The sequence below is a fragment of the Rissa tridactyla genome, chromosome 2, assembly GCF_028500815.1.
Source record: "Rissa tridactyla isolate bRisTri1 chromosome 2, bRisTri1.patW.cur.20221130, whole genome shotgun sequence".
NCBI lineage: Eukaryota > Metazoa > Chordata > Aves > Charadriiformes > Laridae > Rissa > Rissa tridactyla.
Genome location: NC_071467.1, coordinates 125598318 through 125622650, shown reverse-complemented (window position 1 = coordinate 125622650; position 24333 = coordinate 125598318). Strand labels below are relative to the sequence as shown.

Sequence of the window (24333 nt, the reverse complement as noted above, 5' to 3'; positions counted from 1 at the left end):
GTATAGATGAAACCGAATGGGGGAATGTAATTTTAAATGAGATTGGGGAAACTTGAAGTATGATACTCACACCATGTTGTTTAAAAATGAAAATAAAATAAAAAAATCCCACGTAGTCATTCCTTGCTGAGGTGTTCTATCACAACTGATTTCAAAGGGATGATTTGCTTACGCTGGTCTTATTTGCAGCAATAGCGTTTAGAGGATTGCTATCATCCAAATCTATTTGAGCTCATACTCTTTTGTGAAAAGTTTTTAAATTTGGATGTTATTTCTGAGCTGCAGATGCTTTGGTTTGGCGAAAGGCAGTTTACCAAAAGTAACGTGATTGCTGAAATAATTTAGTCTAATACTTGCCCATGCTCTGTTCCTTTCCATGCTTGAGCTGACTTGCAAATGAAGACATATGGACGTGGGCAGTGTGAATAAATTAACAAAAATTACAGATGTTCAGCCTTCTCCAAAAATCCTGGAGTTAGCCCGCAGACTTCAGCCCGTGTGGATGAATCCCAAGCGACCCTAAAGCCAATCGGAGGTGAAAGATGGGGTGGATTGCCCAAGAGCTGCTGTCCCTACTTTCTTCTTGGAGCTTCCCCCATAGCCGCTTGCTGTGAACCACTTAAGAGGAGGGCAAGCAGACTGGTGATGGCTTGGTATTTACAGAGCCGTAGTGTTTACACGCAGATGCAAATACAGTGTTTTGGGCAGCTTGGGTCCATGTTATTAGCCTTCTGCCTTCATTTGGAAACCGGTGTTGTTTGTCTAGGGAGCAAATGGAGCCCTCTCAGTAGTGTTTGTCTGTCAGCTGCTATTATTAATTGATGTAATTGCTTCTGTACAAATATTTACCTAGGGTTTTAACATGGAAGTGACTATACAGATAATTCTAGTGCAATCTTAGAGGAAAGTCAATGCCTTAATTAGAGAAATGGCTTGCTACTCTTGACTTGTTATTCACAAATTGATTATTTTTTTTCCCCTGCCCTGAAAAGTGTTTGCCCTGAAATCTAAGGAAGTTGTTAACTAGATGGGTGACATCTGAAGAAGTGTATGCTAGCAATTAAGATGGACAGGTAAATTTGGCAAAGAAACTAATATTTGTCCTGATGAAAACCTGAAACATTTGCGCTGGAGGAGGGATTTTGGAGGCATTTCTGCCTTCTCCAAGCCTCCTTTGTGCTTCTGAGGAGCCACAGCAGTATACTATGTTGAGAAAAACAGAGCAGCAGGGATTCTTGAAGAAGGCGAGTTACATCCACTTAACTTTTCTTTTACTATGCTACACTAGATCCTATAACTACACAGGATCATCCAGGGAAAACGAGTGAGTTATTTAAAAGCATAACAGAATGTTATTTTAAGCAGCGCGCTGGTGATGTTGAAACTCAGTGCCTCTCAATTCTGCTAGGGCCAACAATTTTGGGGATTAAAAACATATGGAATATAGATACAGAAGATATTCACAATGCTTGGGGTATTATTTAGCATTATTTGTAATATTCAGGCAAGCAAAAACAAACAGAAAGACCAAGAGAAGGTCTCCTGTTACAGGGCATAAGGCATCCAGTAGATGATGGGAGTTGGAAAGACATTTTATGGGAAAGTTTTTCTGTAATTGCTCTCTGAGAGATTTCTTCATCCTTTCCCTGAAGCATCTGATGCTGGCTGCTGTCAAATGAGAGGTTACTGAACTAAATGGACTATTAATCTGACCCAGTACAGCAATTCCTGTGTTCCTATGTTTATAAGCAGGCTTTGTCTGCTGAGGGTTGTCTCTCTGGAATAAACTCTCCATTGGAAGCTAAGGAAAGGAAATTGTCTAGAAGCTTTTACACTGTTGCTATGTAATTTTGTATGTTGCTTTGAATAAAGTACATCCTTAATTTCCCCCCCCCCCCCCTTTTACGTGTAAGCATGTTTTTAAATTATAAAATTTAGCTTCCTGTTTGATGGATTTGCTGTTCAGTAATATTCAGGACCATTGAGCAACATAATTATTCAGAATTATGTGCTTTTAAAAAATCGAGGGACAAAGTAATCCTGGTTGGCTGGTATATGGCTAAATGATGGATTCTGTTCAGGAGGGTGCGAACTGGGTGCTTTTGTCATCACTTGCCAGACCTAATATTTCTGTTTTTTCTGTAAAAGTGGAGAATTTCTTAAAGGAGAATATATTATTGTTGTTGTTGTTACTAATTGGGGTTGGCGATGTTCCACTGAACCCAACTTTTCTACCTTCATTCATTTTTAATAGAGGGTTTTCTATTTTGCTTGACCCGAAGAGGTTCAGTGGGTAACCTGCCTTTGCAGTGAGGTACGTGAAGCAGAGTTGTAATGTCAAGGAGTTGTGTGCCTTGGGTTTGCTGTGTAAATCTTAAATTGGATTTCCTTATTTTTCAAAGGCTTGAGGGTGGATGTGACGGTCAAGCTATTTAATTTAGATCTTTTTAGCACGTCGGACAATATTGCTTCATGTAGATGACTTTCAGTTCTCCTTACTGTTTTAAAAGGTGCCTTAGAGACATGGGATACAAGCGTGCTTTGTTTCACCCAGAAAAATGTGAACTTCATATAGGGAGAATGTGTTTCATTTCCTTACCGTGTGTCAACAACTGGATCCTAAACCTGTGTTTATCAGACGCAGAGCTGGTTTTGGAGGATTATCACTAAATCAAATGCTAGACTGGAATTTAAGTTCTCACTATAGCATTTCTCAAATTTTCATATTATTCTACTTTTAGGCCATTTGGTCTTTGATGCTTAGATCTGACGTTCAGAGGCTACGTTTTCACATTTTTCTTTGTACAAGAGAGTAAGTATTTCTTTCTGTTTCAAAGCACTTGTACTCTCATAATAAAGACAATGCACCAGATTCTTTTTTTTATTAAGGCCCATCATTACTGTTCCAACACATGCAGGAAAAAATTGTCTTAGCTCACACATGGTAAAACCATAGTATAGGCATATTACGGTGGCTATAAAACGTGTTAGAAGGGAGGAGATCCTATGGTTTTCTTAAACACATGGACTCCTGTTGTTATTTTAGGAGTATATTTCTCTTTTTGGATAATATACGTTGAAAAAAGTGTCTGGCAAAATCAGGGTCAGAATGGTTTCGTGAGTATGGGACCTAGTCCATGTAATAAATGCAGCTGTTTATATAAAGGAATGATCTAGAGGATGCTTTTTTTCGATCTTCCTCAGTATCTCTTCGATCTCTTGCTGTATTAGAGCTCTGTGTAATTTTTCTTGGAATATTCTTTCATGTGTCAGTCAGGTATGTTGCTTGTAGTACATCCTTGAATTTCTTAGTGTTCCACACCATGTAGTCACTATTCACCTTAAATAATTGTTTTAAGTAGACTGGGATGTTTTTTCAGGCTGTTGTCATTGTGAATGTCTGACAGCACACCTGAACTTTGCATTCATGAAAGTGGGATCTTCACATCTGTCATCAAATTAAGCAATAGTGACTGTACCCAACATGTTCGTTTTTCCTCCCAATTCTGCTCCCTTCCCCTCTCCCTCATAAACTCAGATACGCAGTGCAGAGCAGCCACAGTTCTCCCCAGCTCACAGTCCCTGCAGTGATGGACTCCATGTTGGGGACTGGAAAACTTTGTCTTAGGATCCATATGGGCAGAATATCTTCAAGAACCACGGCTTGTATAAAGGAAGTGACAGCCTTTACAGAATTCACTTATTTTGAGAGATTATTTCCATTAGCTGGCATCTTTATTGCATTCTCTTGCTCGTGCATCATTTTGAGGACACTTAAATTGCTTTTTTTCTGCTTACTTCTGATTTGCTTTAGCTTATGGTACTCTGTGAGACCCCATATAATGGACAACTGTCTGAGACCTGGTTGGCACAGACAGTGCTCGCTGGGAAGATGGTGCAGTCAGGGTAATACTGAGGGACGTGCTTGAACCAACACGTGCCTTTCAGCCATCTCTGACTGGACTGTTCTGCGTAGTGACTTTTCAGGCCTGATGATAATCACAGAAGTCATGAGTGGATTTTGAATGGCTCTGTCTTACTTGCTAAGGCCCTCTTCCCCACCCCCCCATCTTTTTTTTTTCTTAGGGATTAATTCAATTGCTCACCAAATGTGTACATCTGTTGAAGGAACTTCAGGTGCTGTTAGAAAAGCGCTCTCTGTTGTGACATGTCTGCTTTGACGTTCCCAATTCAAAGATATGCTCTACTTGGCCGCTGGTATTTGCATGGTTAAATCAGACTGTCTTATCAGCCTTAGGCACCTAGCTGGGCTTCCCTGCTTCTAGCTTCTCGCTCTTCTGTGTCCTTTGTGGTGCGTTGGGCTGCTGGATCCTGACTTGTGAAGTGCTGCTGTCCTGAAAATCGCGCAGGAGGAGCCTTGATAAGGTCATTCTGCTGCAGCGGGGAAGGGCAATTGCCAGACACGTAGCAAAGGTGGTATGGAAAGCGTACCTACCCTGCTATCTGGCTCTGGATGAATTATTATTACACAATAAAAGCAGCATACTTGGCAGAGTGACTCAGACTGCACCACCTGGTAAGCAGAGGGAGGATGGGTCACCGCGGCAGAGATGGTGGTGTTGGTACCAGGAGATGGGTCTGCACTGGCTTATGCTCAGCAGCATCCGGGCTTAACTCCTGGCCTCCTCTTCCAGCAGGAAAGCACTTCTGGGAGCTTTGAGAGCATTACTTCTCTTACTGGCTTACGTTCATTGGCGTGTGTGGGTTGGAGGTTGCAGAAATGGGCATCTTGTTGCCAGGACTGCATATCCATGGTGGTGTTCTGCTCGTAGTGGTTCAGAATTGATCGGAGGCTTGTTGGAAGAAGCGCTGCCTGACCACACTGCTTTCCACAGGGGCATCTCCTTTGGCACTGTTATCCAAGGGTAGCAGCTCCTATGGGATTCCAAATGCTGTTGAGAGCTTTACAGTTAACCTTTATCTCATGACATAATTATGAAAATGCTCGCTGTTATTTACTTGAATGCTTTCAAAATTAATAATTTTCATACATCGCTTTGCCAGTGAAGCTGAAAGATTAGTGATCCCGATGCATTCAGAAGCTAAATGCTGCGGAGTGTTTGATCTGGCTATGGGTTAAACTGATTACAGCTAAAATGCTTAAACATGACACCAGTCAGTTTGGGCAGGTCTAAATGCCGCATGGTGGCATATTACCAGTCTCCATCCCTAAGAGTCTGCAGCTTCTTCCTGTGAAATAATTCAGGCTAGTTTCCCTGTCCAGAGAAGTGGGAAAGTTGTCTTGCATTCGCCAGTGGAAAGATGCTTTCAGAAACGGGCTTGCTGGGAATTGCTGTGCAATTAATTCACACGCTTGCTTATACTGCAAGAATACCTTTGTATTGCAGCAGTAGTCCTACTTTGCAGGCTGTTGTGTATGACACAAGTCTCCTTGAATTTTGTTGGTGCTTAGGCTCCTGTTAGGTTGCTTTTGGAAGTGAAATTTAAGGTCATAGTTCACTTTGGTCTTTCTGATAATGTAATCCATCTGTCCAGCACCTCTAGCAGAATAATTCTGGGACATAGATCTTCTGAATGTGTTAGGATGTGGAAAAGATGTGCTGGTTTTGTGGCTACCATGATTGATTATTGGACCTCTGTCCTTATGACCTGACCGATAAGGTTTTGTAACGTTTTCAAATGATTTGGGGGGATGACTCTGAAGGTGCTTACATGTGCAGTGTTATCTCAGTGTATTATTAGCATTTTGCAATTGCTTTATTGGCTCCCTGTTAAGCAAAATATTGACAATAAAAATGCTATTTTTGTTCTGCAATCCACTCTATGGCTTTGTCCCCTCCTAGTTAATGGCTGCGCTTGTTCCTAATTTTGCTACCCTATTGTTCCTGTGACAGGGAGCTACAGAGAACTGAGGTTTTAAAATAAATGTTCATAATCTCCACCAGCCCTCTGGCATATTCTGCTGACCCTCAGGGAGTCTTACTGGGAATATATTGGAACTTGTGATATGTAATAAGTGAAGGTTGAGGAGCCTGGAGTAGACAGCAGAAATGTCATCTTCTGGGTAAAGTAGGACTGAAGACTCTAATAACTCAGAGGAATTGCAGAACCTTTCAGAAGACACACTATTAGACTTGCCATATATAACAAAGGATGATAAATTATGTGTGTTAAGTTATTTTTTGTTAGCACAGCGTCCACACCTCTGTGATATTAAGATGATAGATGTACCTCTAGTCCAACAGACTAGTATTCAGAAACAAAGTTCACAACCAATGTTTGAACCCTGTTTTTCCCCTGTTCCGCTTGGATCACTCTCCTCGCTTGACAAAGGGGTGCAGCAAGGATACAAACTCCTCTGGTTCCAAGGAACTAGAATTTCCCACCTTGTAGCGCAAAAAAGTTAGACTGCTAGCAGATTGAACCTACCTCCTAAACATACTGTCTTGCCCCCTAGTGTTTGGGGGATTGGGAAGCCTAGATCATCATCTCACAATTCAGGCACATCCCTAACAAAATCTTCTTTCAGGTTTCTCAGACAGCCTCCTGAATAAACATTATTCATTTCTTGAGTGAATCCACATGCTCATCCTAACAATGAGTTTAGATTATTCCAGACAGCAAAGAATTTTTCTTTGGAGTAAAGTGGACTCTTGCAGGATCCTTCTCTGTGTGGCATATAAAGTGAAGCGTGCCGAACCAAGGCAGAGCCCTTCACTGCTGTGCGTGTTTTCCAAATTAAGCAGCATTTTATTCTCTTCTTTATCTCAGTGGCTATTTTGTAGTCTTTGTTTCTTTGTGAAGATCACGTATTGCACTGACCCTTCTTCGGTGTGTTTCCACGCAGCACGACTGTACCACAGCGGGGCACAAAAAGTGCTGTGTTCACCAGTTGTCCAGGTATTGAACAAAGCCTAAGTGGGAACTGAAGCTCTAGAGCCACTTCTTCCTTAAATCAGCAATGAAGGCGAGTCTAATGCCACGATTCCCAATTGTCGATAGACATCCGGATTGACTAAATTTGTCGAGTAGGTTCCATCCTTTGTGCCACAAGAGAGATACAGTATAGGTTCCTGCAGAGGAAGACTCCCCAGCTGATCTCAGGGAGGGAGACGGTATGCTGCTTTGCTTTACTGTGCTGTTGCTGCAAAGACCGAGACTTCTCAGGGCTTGGGAAGACACATCTAAGGCTGAACAGACAGACGAGACTTGCTTCTGTACTGAGTCAGTCATCTCTAGCACTGTCTTATTCAGTGAAGGCTAATAGCAAATGTTGCAAATATGAATTGCCCTGCTCCTTCACAGTATTAGCTTACAGGCTTTTCACATCACCTGCATCGATGTACGGATAAAGCAGCGCCATTAACACTAATGTTCTCAGCACCTGCCACTTGTAGAGCATTTGATGAGCCTATGTCTTGACTCATGGCTTCCCTGGTTGGGGTTTTGAGACCAGCACCCACTTATTGTTACCAGTATAAGTCACCAATGGTCTTATATGTCTTTGTGCTCTCATTTAATGAAGTATCTTGTCATCCTGTTTCAGTGGTTCACCTGCAGTGCTCGTCATGACCACAGAGTGTTGGCCTCCCAAAGAGATGTACTTCTCTGTCAAGGAGCTGCCCTCCAAAGCTGCTTGCCTCTTCAGCTTCTGAGCAGATGAAGTACTCTGTTCTTTTAATGATTCCCAGGCCACCATCATTTACTAGAGATCTTCCGTCTGTCACCAAAACAATAACATCACTTGACCCCTCTTACTGATCTCGGAGGCCTCTTAAAGGTTATAAACGGTCAGTATAAGGCCTTTTTAGTAGTTGCAGTGATGGTAAGTGCCGTATTTGCCATTGGTCACCATGACGTGTTTCCCATCAGCTAGAAGGTTAAGGATGAGCACTCTGAGAGCATGCTTGGGAGTCTTCAGATAGATCCCACACTCCTCCTAGCTGTAACACCACTTGGGAAGAGATTGGCATACTTATAAACATCTGCAGGTCCCGTGGTACTGGATGACATTACTGAACGTAGACAGCAGGATGTGTTTTTCCTTGCTTACTTACTTTCCCTTCGCTGCCCTTCACAAAAAAATCTTGCTTTGGTTGGGAATCAGTGTGATGCTATCTTGAGGTGCCTCGTAGCCAGAGATGAAGACCAATTAATCACCAGTTAAGGGGAAGACCTTCAATGGAAGATCTTTTTGCAGGACAGGAAGTGTGTCCCATTCTGAACTTAATCAGAGATGCTACCTTTCCTGAATAGACAGTTGAGTACGCTGTCAGTTTAAGGTGCTACCTGTTGGCCTATGTAAATCTTCCCAAATCTTAGAAGTTTGCTGGCGCTGGTTGCAGCTCACCTCGCTAATCTGTGGTTCTTGTTCTCTGCCTTGACTGGCTGATGAGAGGGGAGCCCAAGGGGTAGGTTTCTTAGTCCCATCAGTGATAATTTTTCCTCTTCGTTGACTGCCACCTCACATAGAAGCAGTCAGGATCAAAACAATTTGGACACATAAGACCATAAAGGACAATTTGGATCACAAAGTCCAGTCTAGTTTTTCTGAACTGAAGGGAGAAACTGTGCCAGAACAAAGAAAACCCACTGAAAAAATGTAGTCAGAGAACAAGGCTAAAGCAGCAGGCATAGCACCTTGGGCTGTAGGAAATGCTTCATGTTGGAGTTTCTGGTTATATGTGACTTGAATGACCAGCCTGCTTTATAAGAACTGTTTTTGCTGACTACCCTCTGCCACCTAAAATTGTGGATCATCTGAACTGTGTTTGAGAGAAATTACGTATTTTTCCCTTCAAGTTTGGGGATGAGCAGAAACAGGGAAATGGGTTCAGTCTGGGGAGAAAAAAAAAAGATACAGGTTTGGTCTGGAAGATCTCTGATCTCTTAAACCTCTGTAGCCCATGGGATAGTCACTCATTTATGATATTCTCAATATGGAATTACTGTTTTACATCCTTAGAAACATTAATAAGGACCAACAGAGAAGACAATGCAAGAACTGATGTTTTGATTCCACTGAAAGAGCAATTTTAAGTGTTAAGAAACAGATTTTAAAGTCGGGGAGGGAAATCAGTATATAAGTTCACTTAAACTCAGTTACGCTCCTTTTGGTTTCCACAAATGAAATTTTCTTGACAGCCCATTGGGATTTTTGAAGGTGGCGGAATAAGTAAGGAATGCATTTAGTTACAAAGCAGAGTATCCTATATACCAGCACAAAATGTATTCAAAGCTCGTTGAATTCTCCGCAGAAAACTGCGAGAGAGTCCCTTATAGAGGTGACTGAAAGTCACTGCACAGGAAATCAACTTCTCATCCTGTACATAAACATGAGCCAATTCTACTATATCTGGCTCTCGGGGCAGTGCACACAGTAAATTGTTAACCCCATCACCTGACCTAACCATTTATCTTTACTTCTCAGTATAGTTTTGGCAACTGCTGAGTAATGAAAGAAACATGGAATGAAGATAGCTGTTAAAAAAAAAAAAAAAAAAAAAAAAAAAAACAAAACAACCACAACCCAAAAAAAGCCAAACCCCACAAACCACAGCACCCCCTCCAAAAAAACCCCCACACCTCAGTTATAAACAGCTCTTTAAAACAGCAAACAACAGGAGAAAATGAGAAATTGCCTGATGCAGTCGGAGGATCTTAAATATGGTTAGTATAGAATAGAATTAACATCTCTGTAGAGTAACAGGCATGCAAAGCATGGATTTTCAATCCTTCACGTCTTCATTATGCTAGCATTGTGCTAGCACAAATAAATTAATAACTCCCATGAACCTTTGTGAAACAAATAACCATAGCGCCTTTCAGATTTTTGAAATGGAAGCTGTGTGTGTTTTTTTTAATGTTATATGTTGTACATGAAGGTTGGCTGAAATAGGTTATTCTGCTTATAGAGTATTGTTCCCCTATGAGGATTCAGGCTATGTACGCACAGCTGCTACTCTCCAACATGGACTCTCAGTTCCACTGAAATCAATAGCTGGCACAGCAGGGTACTGTTGTGTGGTGTGTAAATAAATGGGTGTCATTGTGTCTTTTTTTTGTTGGGGTTTTTTTTTTTTTTTTTCCTTTTGCCCTTTCAGATTTAGATTTGCTTTTTTTTTTTTTCAGGGGCGTATATGAGCGTGCGTTTGCAATGCAGGCAATACGAAGCATAGCTGCATAGGGAAAAAGCTTTGCCCCCCCCCGCCCCGTCCCCTTATACTTCCCAATAGGATTTTCAAATAAACAACAATTACATTAATTATATTAATTATCTCTTAACAATCTCAGTCAGGAAAAAACAAATAAAACAGAAACCCATTTTGCAAGTGTCAGCTTTATGACAAAAAGGAATTCACAGTCGCCCAGTAGACAGCTATCTTGCATACCAAGATGTAGGAAAAGTGTTGTAGTAATAGTGTCTTTAATTCTGTTACAGCGATTTATCTTCCCTCCTCCCATAAGTCTTACACCTATAGTTGAAAATATATGACAATTGTGGTTATGGGATGTAAGAGCTACAGATCTGCTTTTCAATAAACTGACTTTGAAGTTCCGTTTCATGCATTTTCTTTTTTATTCGTGCATCTGGTCATATAGAGTGGTTTACTTTTTTTGGCTGCAGACTTGGCAGATACAAAATGCAGATGTTGTTCTTCTGACTTAAGCTGCTATTTTAAGCTTTTTGGCCAGCAGTTGAAAATTTTAGGCTCGGTTGTTTATTTGCTTATCATCAAAGTGGTTTTTGTCATATAATTCATATGCAAGTATTAGCTTTCTATGTTTACTTTCAGAGTTTGAGATTAACAGTATGGTCTCTTTTTTTTTCTTTTTCCCTTTTCCTTTTTTTTTTAAACTAGCATGCTCTTTTGATTAATAACACAGTAGAATATGTTATGCTTCAGAGAGCTTTTATTTGCCAAAAAAAAACAAAAAAAAAAGAAAAACCAAACCAACCCCAAGCACCCAACCCCTCACATTGTGCTGTAGTGCTTTCCCTTTAAGAAAACCATATCTCTCTCCAGATGCCTGCATCTCTTTGATACAGAAGGGTACACTAAGTTCCATCTATAAACAGAATCCACTAATTAAGAGTAATTGCTTCGGAGATTGGTACAGACTATTCAGCATCAGATGCATGTTCCTCTCAGATATCCATTAGCCTCTAATAAGATAATGCAGATGTGCCAGTCTGTTTCCTGTTTCCTTCTATTGTACCTTTATTGCCGTATATGGACCAATGGGATGGGCTGAACAATAAGTGGATGTCCTTTTGCTCCCGGAGCCCTTCTCAAAGGAATGTTTGTTATTAGATTGCTTTTTCTGTTTAGTTTCACATCACTATGCTAATAAAGGAAACATAACACTCCAAAGACTCTTTTTTTTTTTTTTTTTTTTTTTTTTTACTTCTGCCACGGTAACTAGTTTATTGTTTAATTAAATCTCGTTGGATAGCCAAGAAAACAAAAATGCAACGTCTCGCAGCCAACGGGGACTGGTGGAAAACGGAGTACGCCCCTTCTTGAAATAAAGTTTCCACGCATTTTTAAGAGTTTAAAGGCAGCGTGGCTATTGTGTTACTGTATCTGACTGATTTACACTTGACTAGTGCTAAATCTGCTGAATTATTCAATACTACTCAATGCAACACCATCAGCTAGCATAATAGAAAGCATATGCATAATCAGGGATTTCAATACAAACTATACATTAGATACAGTAAAGGTTCCCAAAACTATTAGATCTTGACTTGTTTTGAAAACAGCATTAGAATATGTCTCGAAGCTGCCTAATAAATAAAGACTCCGTCAACTCTGTCCCTTGGGGAAAAAAAATGTAATATATTGTTGAAAGGTTTTGCATGTGAAATTTCTCTGGAATTGTTTTTGTTGCTGGGAGAGGAGCAACTTGCCTCTGCCGTCTTGCTGCCCAGGCTGCCCTCGCACTCCAGAGGTTCCTGTTTTAGGAGTTTGCCTAAGATTTAAGGGCGGGGGGGGGGAGGATTTTTGGCGTTGGCAAGAAAATGGGAAGTGAACTTAGGAGAGACTTCCTCTGTGACCCTGGAAACTTCGGGGACATCTATGCTGCAGAAGGCCGGGCTTGGAGCAGCAAATTCCCCAGTTCCGTGCAGAGCGTGTCCTCGTGTCGGCGTGCCTCTCCTGTGGTCATGGTTTCTTTGTTAGAAGGGTGTAGGGGTGGTGGGTTTAGCTTAAAAGTTTGCTCGGTGCCACAGTTGAGGATATCTTAAAATGACTACCAAATTTCAGACATCACTGCAGGTGGGGCAGGGCTCCCCACTGACCTTTTCAGGTGTGAGGGAAAGGGGAAAAAAAAAAAAAAAAAAAAAAAAGGCAAAAATCATGCTTTACTTGTGAAGCTGACAGCTTTACTCCCTGCTCTGGACAGTAAGAGGAGAGGAAGAGCAATGTGGAATTGGGGTAGTGTTAGCAGGAAGAAACTTTTTACAATAAGGGTAGTGAAACACTGGAACAGGTTGCCTAGAGAGGTGGTAGATGCCCCATCCCTGGAGACATTCAAGGTCAGGTTGGATGGGGCTCTGAGCAACCTGATCCAGTTGAAGAAGTCCCTGCTTATTGCAGGGGGATCTTGGACTAGAGGACATTTAAAGATTCCTTCCAACCCAAACCGTTCTATGACTATCAGCCAAGCCTCGTGGCTTGGCTTCTTGCCTATCCAGCTGTTGATGTGCATCAAAGTCACCTGCAACAGCAAAGGGATTTTATGACTTAAAATAAAATCTTATGCAAGCGCAAAATTCAGAAGGATGAATTATGTTCTAATAATACCAAATATTGTTACCAAATGTAAGCTAAACAGCAATATAATGAATGAGAATTGGTTCATTTAATACATTCTAGGAGAACTGACAGATGTGTGGAAAGCAAAACTGTTTTCTCTAGTAAAGCCTGTGCAAAATGCATGGGAAATTAAGAGGCAATAAGAAAAGTTGGGTCACTCATTATGCGTCAAAATTTGGAACTTATACATGAAAATTTGTGGTTTTAAACTTTTTCTCAGCTACACAAACACCAAGAAGAAATGTAGAAGAGACAGGTACACCTGCTGCATTAACTGCAGCTGATAAATATGCTGTCTGCTCTGCTCTGGAGCTACTGTAGCCTCCTTCCCCTGTGGCCATCTGCTTTATCACTGAAGTCAAGTCAATAAAAAGCCTGTAAAAACCAAAAAGGAGGCATATGTTCTGTCAAAGAAAAGTCATTGGCCGCTGTTCAATGCAACATAGTGCACAATGCGATCATCTCTTGGTGAGCCTTCAAAGCAACTTTTCTGTATGATCCTTTTCCATACTGTTCACACTAAGGGCCTTGCACTCGTGAACGGTCCTTAAGGGTGAGTCTAATGGAAGAGGATTTTCATTATATACTGGGTTTCTACTATCTACTAGTAGATACTACCCAGTATCTACTATCTACTGGGTAGATCCTCTGAAGTGCCTCGACTATAGCTGTTTTATGAAAATTTTGCTTCGTAGGTACAGGGCTGAAATCCGTGCTGTTGCCTCACATGAATGAGTGTTCGACCACTGCCAAGGTGACTCTGTGGTCAGTTTGGCTTGCTCATTCTGGGGTTGCTTCTCCTCTGTGGTAGCTGGCTCTTCCCATCAGGGTTTAGGGTGAGCTTGTTAGCTTCCTCCTCAAGGGATTCCAGGTGTAGGCCAGAGGAGAGTGTGTTCAAGGTCCACATGACATGGAAAGAATGGGGCTTGCTTCTGGGCAAGTGCTGCAGTCCAGAGAGGATGCGTTTCTTCAGCTGTGAGGCGTCTACCGTAACAAGTGACAGCAAAGGAAAGTCTTCTCAAAGCTGGCACATGTATGTTGTCTTACAGTATTTCACAATGTGGTGCAGGTTTAGCTGAGGAAAAGAGATGTTTTCACCTTGAAACCATCTGCAGCCTAGATGCCTGCAGCTGATGCGCAATGCTGGGATCTTCATCTGTGAGTTGATGGGTGTGAATGTGTCAGTCTGGTGACACTTGGGTGAAATCTTCCCTTAGGGGTTGTCTTTGGTGCCATGGAACTGGCATGAATGGGGACAGCTGATTTTTGGGTTTGCTGTGCTGCAGCTGTGCAGGGATGGAGGTGATGGGTCCACAATCTGTGTCAGCAGAGCTGGTGACTTGAAGTCCCTCTGTAAGCTCAGAGCATGGGTGACGCTTCTTTACGTGGGCAGAGTTGCTGGAATGTAGGTGTCTGCCTATGATTTTCTTGTGGGCCACCATACAGATGTTCAGCCATGTAGATATTTATAACATCCTGCTGCTCCTGAGGGACACTGTTTAGGGTTGAATGATACTCTGTGTGGAGTATCATACCTTTTGCACCGTCTTCCCTCTCTGCCTTAAATTGGAGAGAAAAGCAGAGGAACAAATTCTGAAAGCTTCTGTCTGGCGCACCGATCTGCAGGATATTTCTTGCCATGAAGGGTAAAAGGAGGGTGATTTTTGAGTAAGACAAGAGAAACTTGTCTTCTGGTAGCAATTGCAGTATATAGTTACATCTCACATCAAATTATAAGCATGCAGAACTATAGGATTATAATCTAGTTTTGGCACTGTTCGGTATTTCATGTGGAGTTGCATACTAAGGAGCTATAATATTGCTGCATTTTGTCATCACCAGATCCATCACACAACGTGTTCCTCCGGTGGTGAGGAAGTGACCAAAGAGTTTCCCGAGTGCCCTTTTTTGTCCTCCATCCGTCCTGGAGGAACTGCTTCTTTTCTGAATACTTGTCACTTAAATATACAGATATATCCAATGTTGTGGTTCTGGGAATTTTTATACTTTATGCTGCGCTCTGCATTTTTCTGGCTAATAGAAATATAATTGAAGGTATTACATAGTTTTACAAGATTAATTTTATTTCCAAAGCCCTAAATAATTTGAAAATAGGTGGCCTTGGTCTATGATTAATTTAATGCATAGATTTGAGGAGGGTTGGTTTTCATCAACATCCCTCCCTTCTTTGTTTTTTTGCAAACATTTTGAAGTGTGGTGGTTTTGCTGGCTCTTGTGGAATTGCTTTGGAAAACATTACTTCTTTGCGTATTCCTTTGATGGTTGGCTCTCCCTGTCAAACTTCGTAAAGCTTTAGCTAGCTAAAACAGTCACCTGCAATGGTTCATCTCGTTTTGTATTGTTAATGGGTCGATGTATTTTTGCTGTTGAGGGTTCCTCAAAAGATCTGCCTGGTTTCACCGGTCTCCAGGCTTGTGGTCCTCAAGCTCGACGTGGCCAGCAGCTGTGTATTAGCTCTCTGTACCCCCTGTTACAGTCTCATCTCTGCGTACGTGTGTCTCCATTAGCATTAAAGGTATTTTGTGCATAATTTACACAGTTATCAAATACTTACAAGCTACATTTCTGTTATCCCCGAGCAGGCTGCACTCAGCAGAAATTGCTGTCTGAAAACATGCACAGCTGGTAACCTTTGCTGGTATTCCACACAGAGCAGAAACACTCCGCTGATCTCTGACAGGCAAACATATGCAATCGGGGTTGGGTTTTTTCTTTTTTTTTTTTTTCTTTTTATTTTTTTTCCCCTCCCCTGCTCATTTGAATTCTTACTGACAACTAGTAGACTGAGTGGTGGTAGAGACAGTCACCATTGCGTTGGCGCAGTTTCCCTCCTCTGGCATTGCTTTGTGACCTTGACGAGTCATTTCACCACTGCCTGTATTTTCCCACCCAAAAATCTTCTTGCCTTTGGTTTCAGGCTATAATTTTAAAGAATTACAAATAAAAACACTATATAGGCAGTGGATGTTGTTACTGATCACTGACTGTGGCAGACGCAAAGTTGTAACACGTTGTCTCAGGAAACAAAGCCTGTAGGTAGCCCTGGAGTGCCTTGCTTTTGGGTGGCTGAGTTTGTTCTGTGGTTCCTACCCATATTCCCCCAACAGCACGTTTTGGAGGAGATGGGCAAGTCCTTGTGCAGGGTGGTGCTCAGAAACTGGCTGCAGCATTCGCTGGCTTTTGCCTAGAGCATTGCAGAAATACCTGCAGGAGCGACGTTCACAATATGGAGCAGTTGCAGCCTTCCTGTTATCACAGAATCACAGAATGATAGGGATTGGAAGGGACCTTTGGAGATCATCTAGTCCAAACCCCCTGCCAAAGCAGGGTCACCTAGAGCAGGCTGGACTCCTACGTCCAGGTAGGGTTTTGAATATCTCCAGAGACGGAGACTGCACCACCTCTCTGGGCAGCCTGTGCCAGTGCTCTGCCACCCTCAAAGTAAAGAAGTTTTTCCTCGTGTTGAGGTGGAATTTCCTGTGTTCTGCCTGTGTCTGTTGCCCCTTGTCCTGTCACCGGGCACCACTGAGAAGAGTTTGACCCCATCCTCTTGACACCCGTCTTTAGATATTTGTATGCATTGATGAGGTCCCCTCTGAGTCTTCTCTTGTCCAGGCTAAACAGACCCAGGTCTCTAAGCCTTTCTTCATGAGAGAGGTGCTCCATTCCCTTGATCATCTTTGTAGCCCTCCACTGCACTCTCTCCAGTAGTTCCTTGTCTTTCTTGAACTGGGGGCCCAGAACAGTAGCTCTCATGACACCAGTAGCACTTTACTGGTGTTGCACAAGCATGTTGTTTCTGAGAAGACCAGCCATTTGCTGTACATAGACCTGAACAGCTATGGCGGGAGCAAATTTCACTGCCGAGAGTAGCACGAGAAGCACCCCATTCTCACCCTAAGGCTTTTGATGCAGAGACTTGAGGAAATGAGGACCCCTTGGTAGGTGCCAGCCCTTTGGGTGAAACACCGAGGACGGGGTGTGTAGCTCTGGGTGATGTAGAGGATGGCGGTTGTGACAGCAAGCGAGTTCCCTAGCAGAGCACAGGAGCAGTGTATCGCCATCCTGTCAGTCACTCACCCAGCTTATGAAGTGATGAGTGCTTGTTTATTTGGTGGTAGAGGCAGTTCACTCTCCCTGCCCCCCCTCAAAAAAAAAAAAAAAAAAAAAGAGAGAATGATCAATGAGGTCTCTCTTAAGTGATAATAAGGCAACTAACTATCCTTTCTGAGAACAGTCATTGGTAAAACAGTTAGTGCTGTAACAGCCTAATACAAAATCACCCTCGGATGCAGTTCCACAGTGCCCTGCCTGAGCCGTGGCATTGAAGCGAGCAGAGAACCTCCTCAGTGTCATTCATTCTGAAACTTCTACGGGGAAACTGAAAGCTTTCATGTACACGTAAATTTTTCAGAAGTTGATATTCTTTTTTGTTCTCCCCAAGTATCAATATTTCAGGTAATTATTCATGCGTCAGTTTTAAAACTGACAGTTTCCAAAACAAGGTTGTATCTGACCACAAATCACTTTTGGTGTAACACATCAGCCAGGGAAATCAAATTAATGAGTGTTCTGCTATTAGCTTCAGTAGAGTGAGAGTTTTACCCCCAGGTAACTATCAAGCTGATCTTGTAGGACACTGATAAATAAGTAATCACTTAACAAAAGTAGCAAAAGGATAAAAGCGTTTTCTGTGCGTATATATTAAAAATTTGTATATTATAACCAATATATTGTTTTCTTCCCACAGACTGTATCAGCATGCATCTCTAGAGAGCAACTGACCTCCCAGAAAGACACTCGCCGAAGCTACTGAGCTGTGCCCTGATACCCAGAGTGAGAAGACTTTCTGTCCACCGTCTGCAGAGCAAGAATGTCCTGGAAAAGGGAACAGTAGGAAACAGCGATGAAATATAGGATGGACCTGATCTAGTGAATTGCATTTTCATCACACGATCCAGCTCAAGCCATACCTGCAGGCTTGACAGCCCTCTTCGTTCACAAGTTGAGATACCTATTTGCTGGCCTGGAGTGATGCAACATAATATTTATACACTGTGAGGTGTTAACATGACAACCAGCAGCCGCACATGTCCAGTACCAGCAGTGAATGGACATATGACTCACTATCCAGCAGCCCCATATCCATTGCTTTTTCCTCCAGTCATCGGTGGACTGCCGCTACCTTCCCTTCATGGACTCCAGAGTCACCCACCAACTAGCGGATGCAGCACCCCGTCACCTGCAAGTAAGTGCTTGCTATTAATGGCTTTCATTGACCAGTTTTCCTCTAACAAAGACTGATCGTGTTCGTTCTGAAATTATTTTAAAGAGCAATTGCAGTCATTCATCCGTGATGTATTTCACTTGGGCAAAGAGCATGCATTTGTTTTGAAGTACCATTTTCACACTCATTTGTTTTGAAGTACCATTTTCACTTAGTCTTGCATAAACGTGCAACTATATGACATACCAAAGCTGTGGAAGCCAGGAGTGATAAAACCTGCTATGGATTTTGGCATATCCTGCGTTGTCGTGGTAGCTGCAGAATCTGATGTTGTGTTCAAAGAAAAATCGGCCAACGCGTATTCATGAGCAGTGATGATTCATCTTAAGTTGCAAAATAATTAATACTGCTTTAGTTTTCTTCCGTAAGTGACTGCTTTCTTCCTGGGCAGCTTGTGAAGAGCAGCCCAGTGGACGGGTAGTAGCTGTAAGCTGCCTGTGGCTGCAGAATTAGCCCTTGAGTCTACGGTTGGGTTCCACTTGCAGCACTCACATTTTCAGAACTTCTGACTGTATTAGCTGGGCAAGTTTGCTTTTATCACTTGATGACGAAGACGTGTTTTCTGCTTGGTCTTAGTTTTATATATGTTTAAGTCACTCCAAACAAAGCTGTCCCAGGTATAAACCCTTTAAGTAGCATCACACAGACAAGGTACATCTCTGGAGGTCTTTGCAGTGGGTGGCTGAGGTATTTAACACCCGTGTGAGGAACAACAGTCTGTATACAGCTTTGCAGGTCAGTTTGTTGTGAAGGTGCTTGTCTAAATACGTTACTGGGATTGTTCAATAAGAAAAGGTCTTGACTGAACAGCATATTTGCAGAACTACTACACTTTCTACTAAAGGAAAAGAAGGCTTGCTATAGCAGTGCCCCTAATACTTCTTTCAACAGAAAGCACCCAAACTGAGAGCTCCAAACACGAATGGGAAACCACAATGAAGATAAAACTTTTGAAGAGTGAAGTTGTGGGGTTTGTGCTGCCTAATACTAATTCTGGCTTCATTTCCCACATACACCTATTTGAAGACTGGGCAGTCTTGAAGTAAAGCAGTTATTTTTTTTTTCCAGTTACATGGACAGTTTTCATCCAGTCACACCTGGGAAGAGGTACAATCGGGTCAGGCTTTTATTTGCCCTGTTTTAATGCAGGGTGTTTAGGGATGAAAAATGGAACTCTTTCATCCAGGAGGTCTACAAGTAACTGTTTGACTTTCCAATCCTGTCAGAAATTATCCTGATTAATTATCAGAATACTGTGCTGAATTTATCCCCCGATATTGCAAGAATGTTCACCTGTTGAAGATACAGAGTGTTACTAGTTAATGGGAACTTTTTCTGAGGCGTACATTGGTAAATACCAAATGTATATGGTCAGATTTGCAGTTTTTCTTTTCCGTGAGTTGTTCTCATGGAGTTAAGACTGTGCTGCGGATGTGTTACTAATAATTAATAAACGGGTCAGTGTTCAGCCTTTGGAAAAAGTGGTGCTAAGTATGAATTTCTGTGGATATGCAAATAAGTGGCTGCTACCGAATCTTTGACTTTGTGTCTTTATGCCCTGGTCCCAGCATTTTCAGGGCATTGTTTTCATCAAGGTGCTTTGCAGCACTGGCTGGCGTTGACTGAGCATGAAAGCCTGGCAGCTGTTGTGCATAGCTCAAGGCAATAGTGTTTGAAAATACCAGCTAAAATTGGCAAGATAGGGAGGAGGGTGACTTGAATGAGAATTTCTTTTCAGACACAGTCCCCTGCAGGATGACTCTTCTGGTTTGTAATACTCTGTTTTCTTACCTGTGGTGGTGACAGTCTGTCTTGTTTCGAAGCCTGTAGACTTTGGATTCTGGAGCTTGAGGTTAATATCGCTAGAGTTATGGAGGCAAGTTCTTGTTAGTAAGCAAGCTGAGCTTTGGGTTATGTTTCAGGGTTTGGGTTTTGGTGGTGGATATTTTTGTAATTTGGTGTTTTGTTTTGTTTTTTTACATTGAAGTCACCCGTGGGCCAAGGTTGGTATAATTGATGGCCTCTGTTAAAATTAGAACCTATACTGAGTGGCAGAAGAATAGAAATCTCTCTTGCAAAGACCTGAAGAAATCAAAGTTTGGCCAAACCACTCTCCTCTATATGCTTGAAGCTATTCTACTATTTATCTTCCAGCTTCTTTCCATTCAAGCAAAATCCAATAGAAATGATTTTACATAACAGGAATGCTATCCAGATGTCTCTAATCTTTTTAAAACAACACAGTTCAACAGCAATTGTTGAAAGTTACAGCCATTTAAACCTTCATATTATTGTCCTGTTTTATTTTGTTCTGTCTTGGCTTTAGACTTCCCAGGATGGCATATAAGCTTATATCAGGTTGCATTAAGTTATCTTAATCTACAGTTGGGGTAGGTATCTCCAGCCCCGTTAAACAGACACCAGTATTTTACACGTACTAATTTTGTGAGTACAAGGGGCTTACAATAAGCGTCCAGGATGGGGTGATTTAGTTTCATTGATGTTAATACTGGTGTTGCCTCCATGACCTGTGACTTGGCTTCTATTTTTATACTGAGATACATAGTGCAAAATACTTAATAATTAGAGGGCTGGTCACAGTGCTAAAGAGGTCAGAAGATGAAAAAATACCGCTTTTACGCATACATGAACTATGCATTAACACCGAACAAGACCGTGGTCAAGAAGGTCATTACTTTTATAAGTCCGATTGATTTACCTACCACTGTATTACCCCATGCAGCATAGAGCAATGTCTTTGCTCCTGAGATCAGATGGCATGCAGGCTTGCCCAGTTGCATTAATAATGAGGAATTGCTTCTATATTAAAAACAAAAAATAAAAAGGCAAAGATTATTTGAGGAGATTACTGCTTAGCTCATTTAGAAATGGTAAGGGAAGGCCAAACTGGAGGCATTCCCATGCTTTTTGGGTCGTGCGCCAGCCTGTCCCAGACCAACAGGGTTCGGCCCTCTGCCGGACTGGGAGCAGCTGTGGGAAACGGATGCTTAACAAAAGTCCTGCAGAGCTTGACATGTTTGCAATAGGAAAATCACAAAACGTTGGTGAAATACCTGGGGAAGGCATAAATGAGCATGGGCAAACGTTTGTTATGCGACCTCTTATTAAAGTAAAAGCATCTTAGATTGAGGTGAGTAGCGGTCATGCAGGCACGCACAGGCAATTCTGGTATCTGGGTGGCATTGCTCCTCATTAGTCCTGAGAAGAAGGGGCCCATCTTGCCATCCTGAGACCTAACGCCGATAATGCTGTTGCCAGAGACCAGTAAGGCGGCTGTCACAATGTGAGAATACCAGCTTAAGAAGAAAGAGTTCACTTTCTTTGTAAAGCATCTGTTGTGCAACTTTTAATTTCTTGAAAAAGGCTAATTATAGAATTAGTCTTTAAAAAAAAAAAAAAAAGGAACCACAAAACTACCAAAAAAACCCTGATCAATTGAAGCACCACCTGAAATTTGAGAAGGAACGTATGTAAAAGCCACACAGATCATCTTATTATATCCTGAGTTTAAAACTGATGGGGAAAGTACTGTCTTTATGTTATGGCTGGTGGAACCACAAGGCACACCAGAGTGTTGCCGTTTCACAGCAAATCTCAGCACAGGGAAGATGAAGCCATGCTGCTCATTGGTAGAGCATCTTCATAAGACTGGTTTCTGTAATGTTACTTCACCAGAATAGTCAGATTTTATTACTGTAACATGGGTGAAGACCACTACATAACAAAGCCAGTTGGTGTGAGCTGGAGACCACGGCATGGGGAGGAAAAAACTTCATTTGAGCTAATGCTATGATGAACATAATCCATGAGTGTATCCTAGATCAAATTAGAGTCTGGGCAGTAGCCACTGTGGGAGACACTAAATAATAAAACACCTTGGTTGACAGTTGTTCCTTTTCTGCTTGGGTTGGGCATCTCACTTCAGGCATCCTGCTTTAATGGACTGATGCACGGAGCCCATGGCATTCGATGGGAGCGACCCCATATTTTACTTCTAGCCCCCCACCACATTTTGGTCCTTAGTCTGCTGACGTGATCCTTTGGATCCTCAATACTCTGCCTTCATTTGTTGCAAGGGTGAAGGAGTAGGAGTAGCTTGGTAAAGGGGCAGGGGAGAGCGGTGAGCCTGATACAAGAATGTCCTGGAATTTATATAAACTTAGTAAGATTGCTTCATCCAGATAGTTTAAAAAAAAACATAAAAATCTGAATGTGTTATGTAGAGGGCTGTTGGGATGTCAAGGAGAAAAATCTGTTCTAAAGTCATTCATTGTATTTTAGCCAAGCTTTTCCATACTTTTCTATCTGGGGTGTTTTAAAAGTGCGTTGTAAAGAATAATGGACTTTATATTCTGTTTTATGTAAGTCTTTTAGGTATGAGAAAATGTGTGGAAAGTAAGATCATCTGAAGAACTGGAAGATGTAGGCAAGGTTTTACTTATGGGCAGTGCTACGTAAATACTAATTATTATATTTAGTAGTCAGTATTCAAACATATTCGCCTGTCAGATTGTTGTTTTAAGCATTGTTTTCTGCTGGAATTGTTTTTCCTTCCATCACCACTGGTTATTTACCGCTTTAACTCCAACTTAAAGGTTGCTTGCTTTTTTTTTTTTTTCCCTGGGAAATGGATTTTCCACTGGTATCATTAAGAGTACAGTTAAATCCAGTGTTACTGGTGTAGTACTGCAAGATATTTTTGCCAGCCCCACCCGTTGCAGGAATTCATTTACTTTTCCAGTTCTGTTGTTAATCATTATATTGACACAGAAAGTCCTCCCAAAAGCACTCTTTGGCAGATTGCATTAAATATGAATAGCAGATATTCATTACGATGTGTTGCCCCCAAGAGAACTCTAAACTATCTGCACTACTCATGAACAGGCAAATACACTAATTCTCCAGCTATTCAAATTATTTTCAAATAGTTTAGTGTCTCTCTAATAAAAACAAGAATGTCTCTGTTTCCCTTAATTACTTAGAAGGTCAAGGACTCCCACATCTCGCTTTACTTCACAAAATGGGGAATATTTCTGTTGGAAGTTGGAGTATGGTTAATACATGATGGATTTTCTTCCCTCGGTATAGTTAGAGGCAAGCGCTGTGTGTAATGGACTAAAAAAAACAAAACCAAACCAACCCCTCAGCACTCTTTGGCACTCTGGAATTGTCTACAGTAATATTATAGTAGTTGCATTGAATTAGGAAAAAATATACGAATCAACCTTGCTTGATTATGTTGTTGAGCTTTTTCATGCCTTTTAATTTTAGTGTGTCTGTCTCCCCTTTTATTTCCTGTTCTGTCTCCCTAGGAAGGCTTGCTATGTAGCCCTTTACATGTATCTGCAATTAATAGATGACTTTTAAGACTTCTGTACCTATTTGGTGCACGTGTTGCACATCTTTGTTGAAACGACAGAACATGTGTTTGCGTTCGGAAAGAGTGGCATAAATAGAGTATGAATATCAGATTTCTTAGCTACGGACGGCGTTGCCTCATGCTGGCAAGTCTGAGGAGCAATGTCCAGATGATACCCTGCAGATATCATTTATGACCTTGGAAACCATCGTTTCTTTCCACTTCTTCCTTTTGTTTTTGTTGTGGGTTTTTTTCCTGTCTGGGCTCTTTGTGCAGCTTGAAAGCATCCATGCTTTGATTAATCAAACTATGTTACATTGTCGTTTTCTGATTCTAGTTAATCTGAAACTATCAATAATTTAAACCTATTTTTCCAGGTGTGTTAGAGCTTCTCCTTTCAGTTCTGCCACTTTCTAAAGAAGCAGGGAGCGCCTCTCGACTCAGCGCAGCTGGTGCCTCTTGCCGTAGCTCTACCCCGCTTCACATTTTAGTGGGCAGCATGCTCATCTGCAAGAAATCAGTTCTGGGTGTGTATAGACAGGAATTTGTTTCCTGGGAGGGAGCCGAATTTAGAAATTGTCTGCTCTGGCAGGGGGAGCGGTGCCGTAATTCCGGCACGTGCTCCAGAGCGGCTCTGTGCATCCCTCATAGACCTGCTGTAGTCTGAAGGACCCCGGCGTTTGGAAGTCTAACAGGAGCTGTCAGAGAATTGTTCCTTCCCTTCTTATGGGCCCTGAAGCAATGAAATTCCCCAACAGAATGCCTTCTTACCTAAGGTTGGAAATATGTTTCTGCAGAGTGTTGCGAATGACCTTTTGCTTTGCTCTGGCCCAGCAGAAATG

General features: G+C 41.8%; 1 protein-coding gene across 1 annotated transcript in view; it reads left to right on the top strand.

Moving 5' to 3' along the window:
* RARB (retinoic acid receptor beta) overlaps positions 1-24333 on the top strand; it is a 333745-nt gene that overhangs the window by 119838 nt on the left and 189574 nt on the right. Inside the window, exon 3 of the mRNA XM_054190690.1 lies at positions 17575-18072. Coding sequence (XP_054046665.1) covers positions 17895-18072 — 178 coding nt within the window. The 5' untranslated portion in view covers positions 17575-17894. The remainder of the gene's footprint in view (positions 1-17574; positions 18073-24333) is intronic.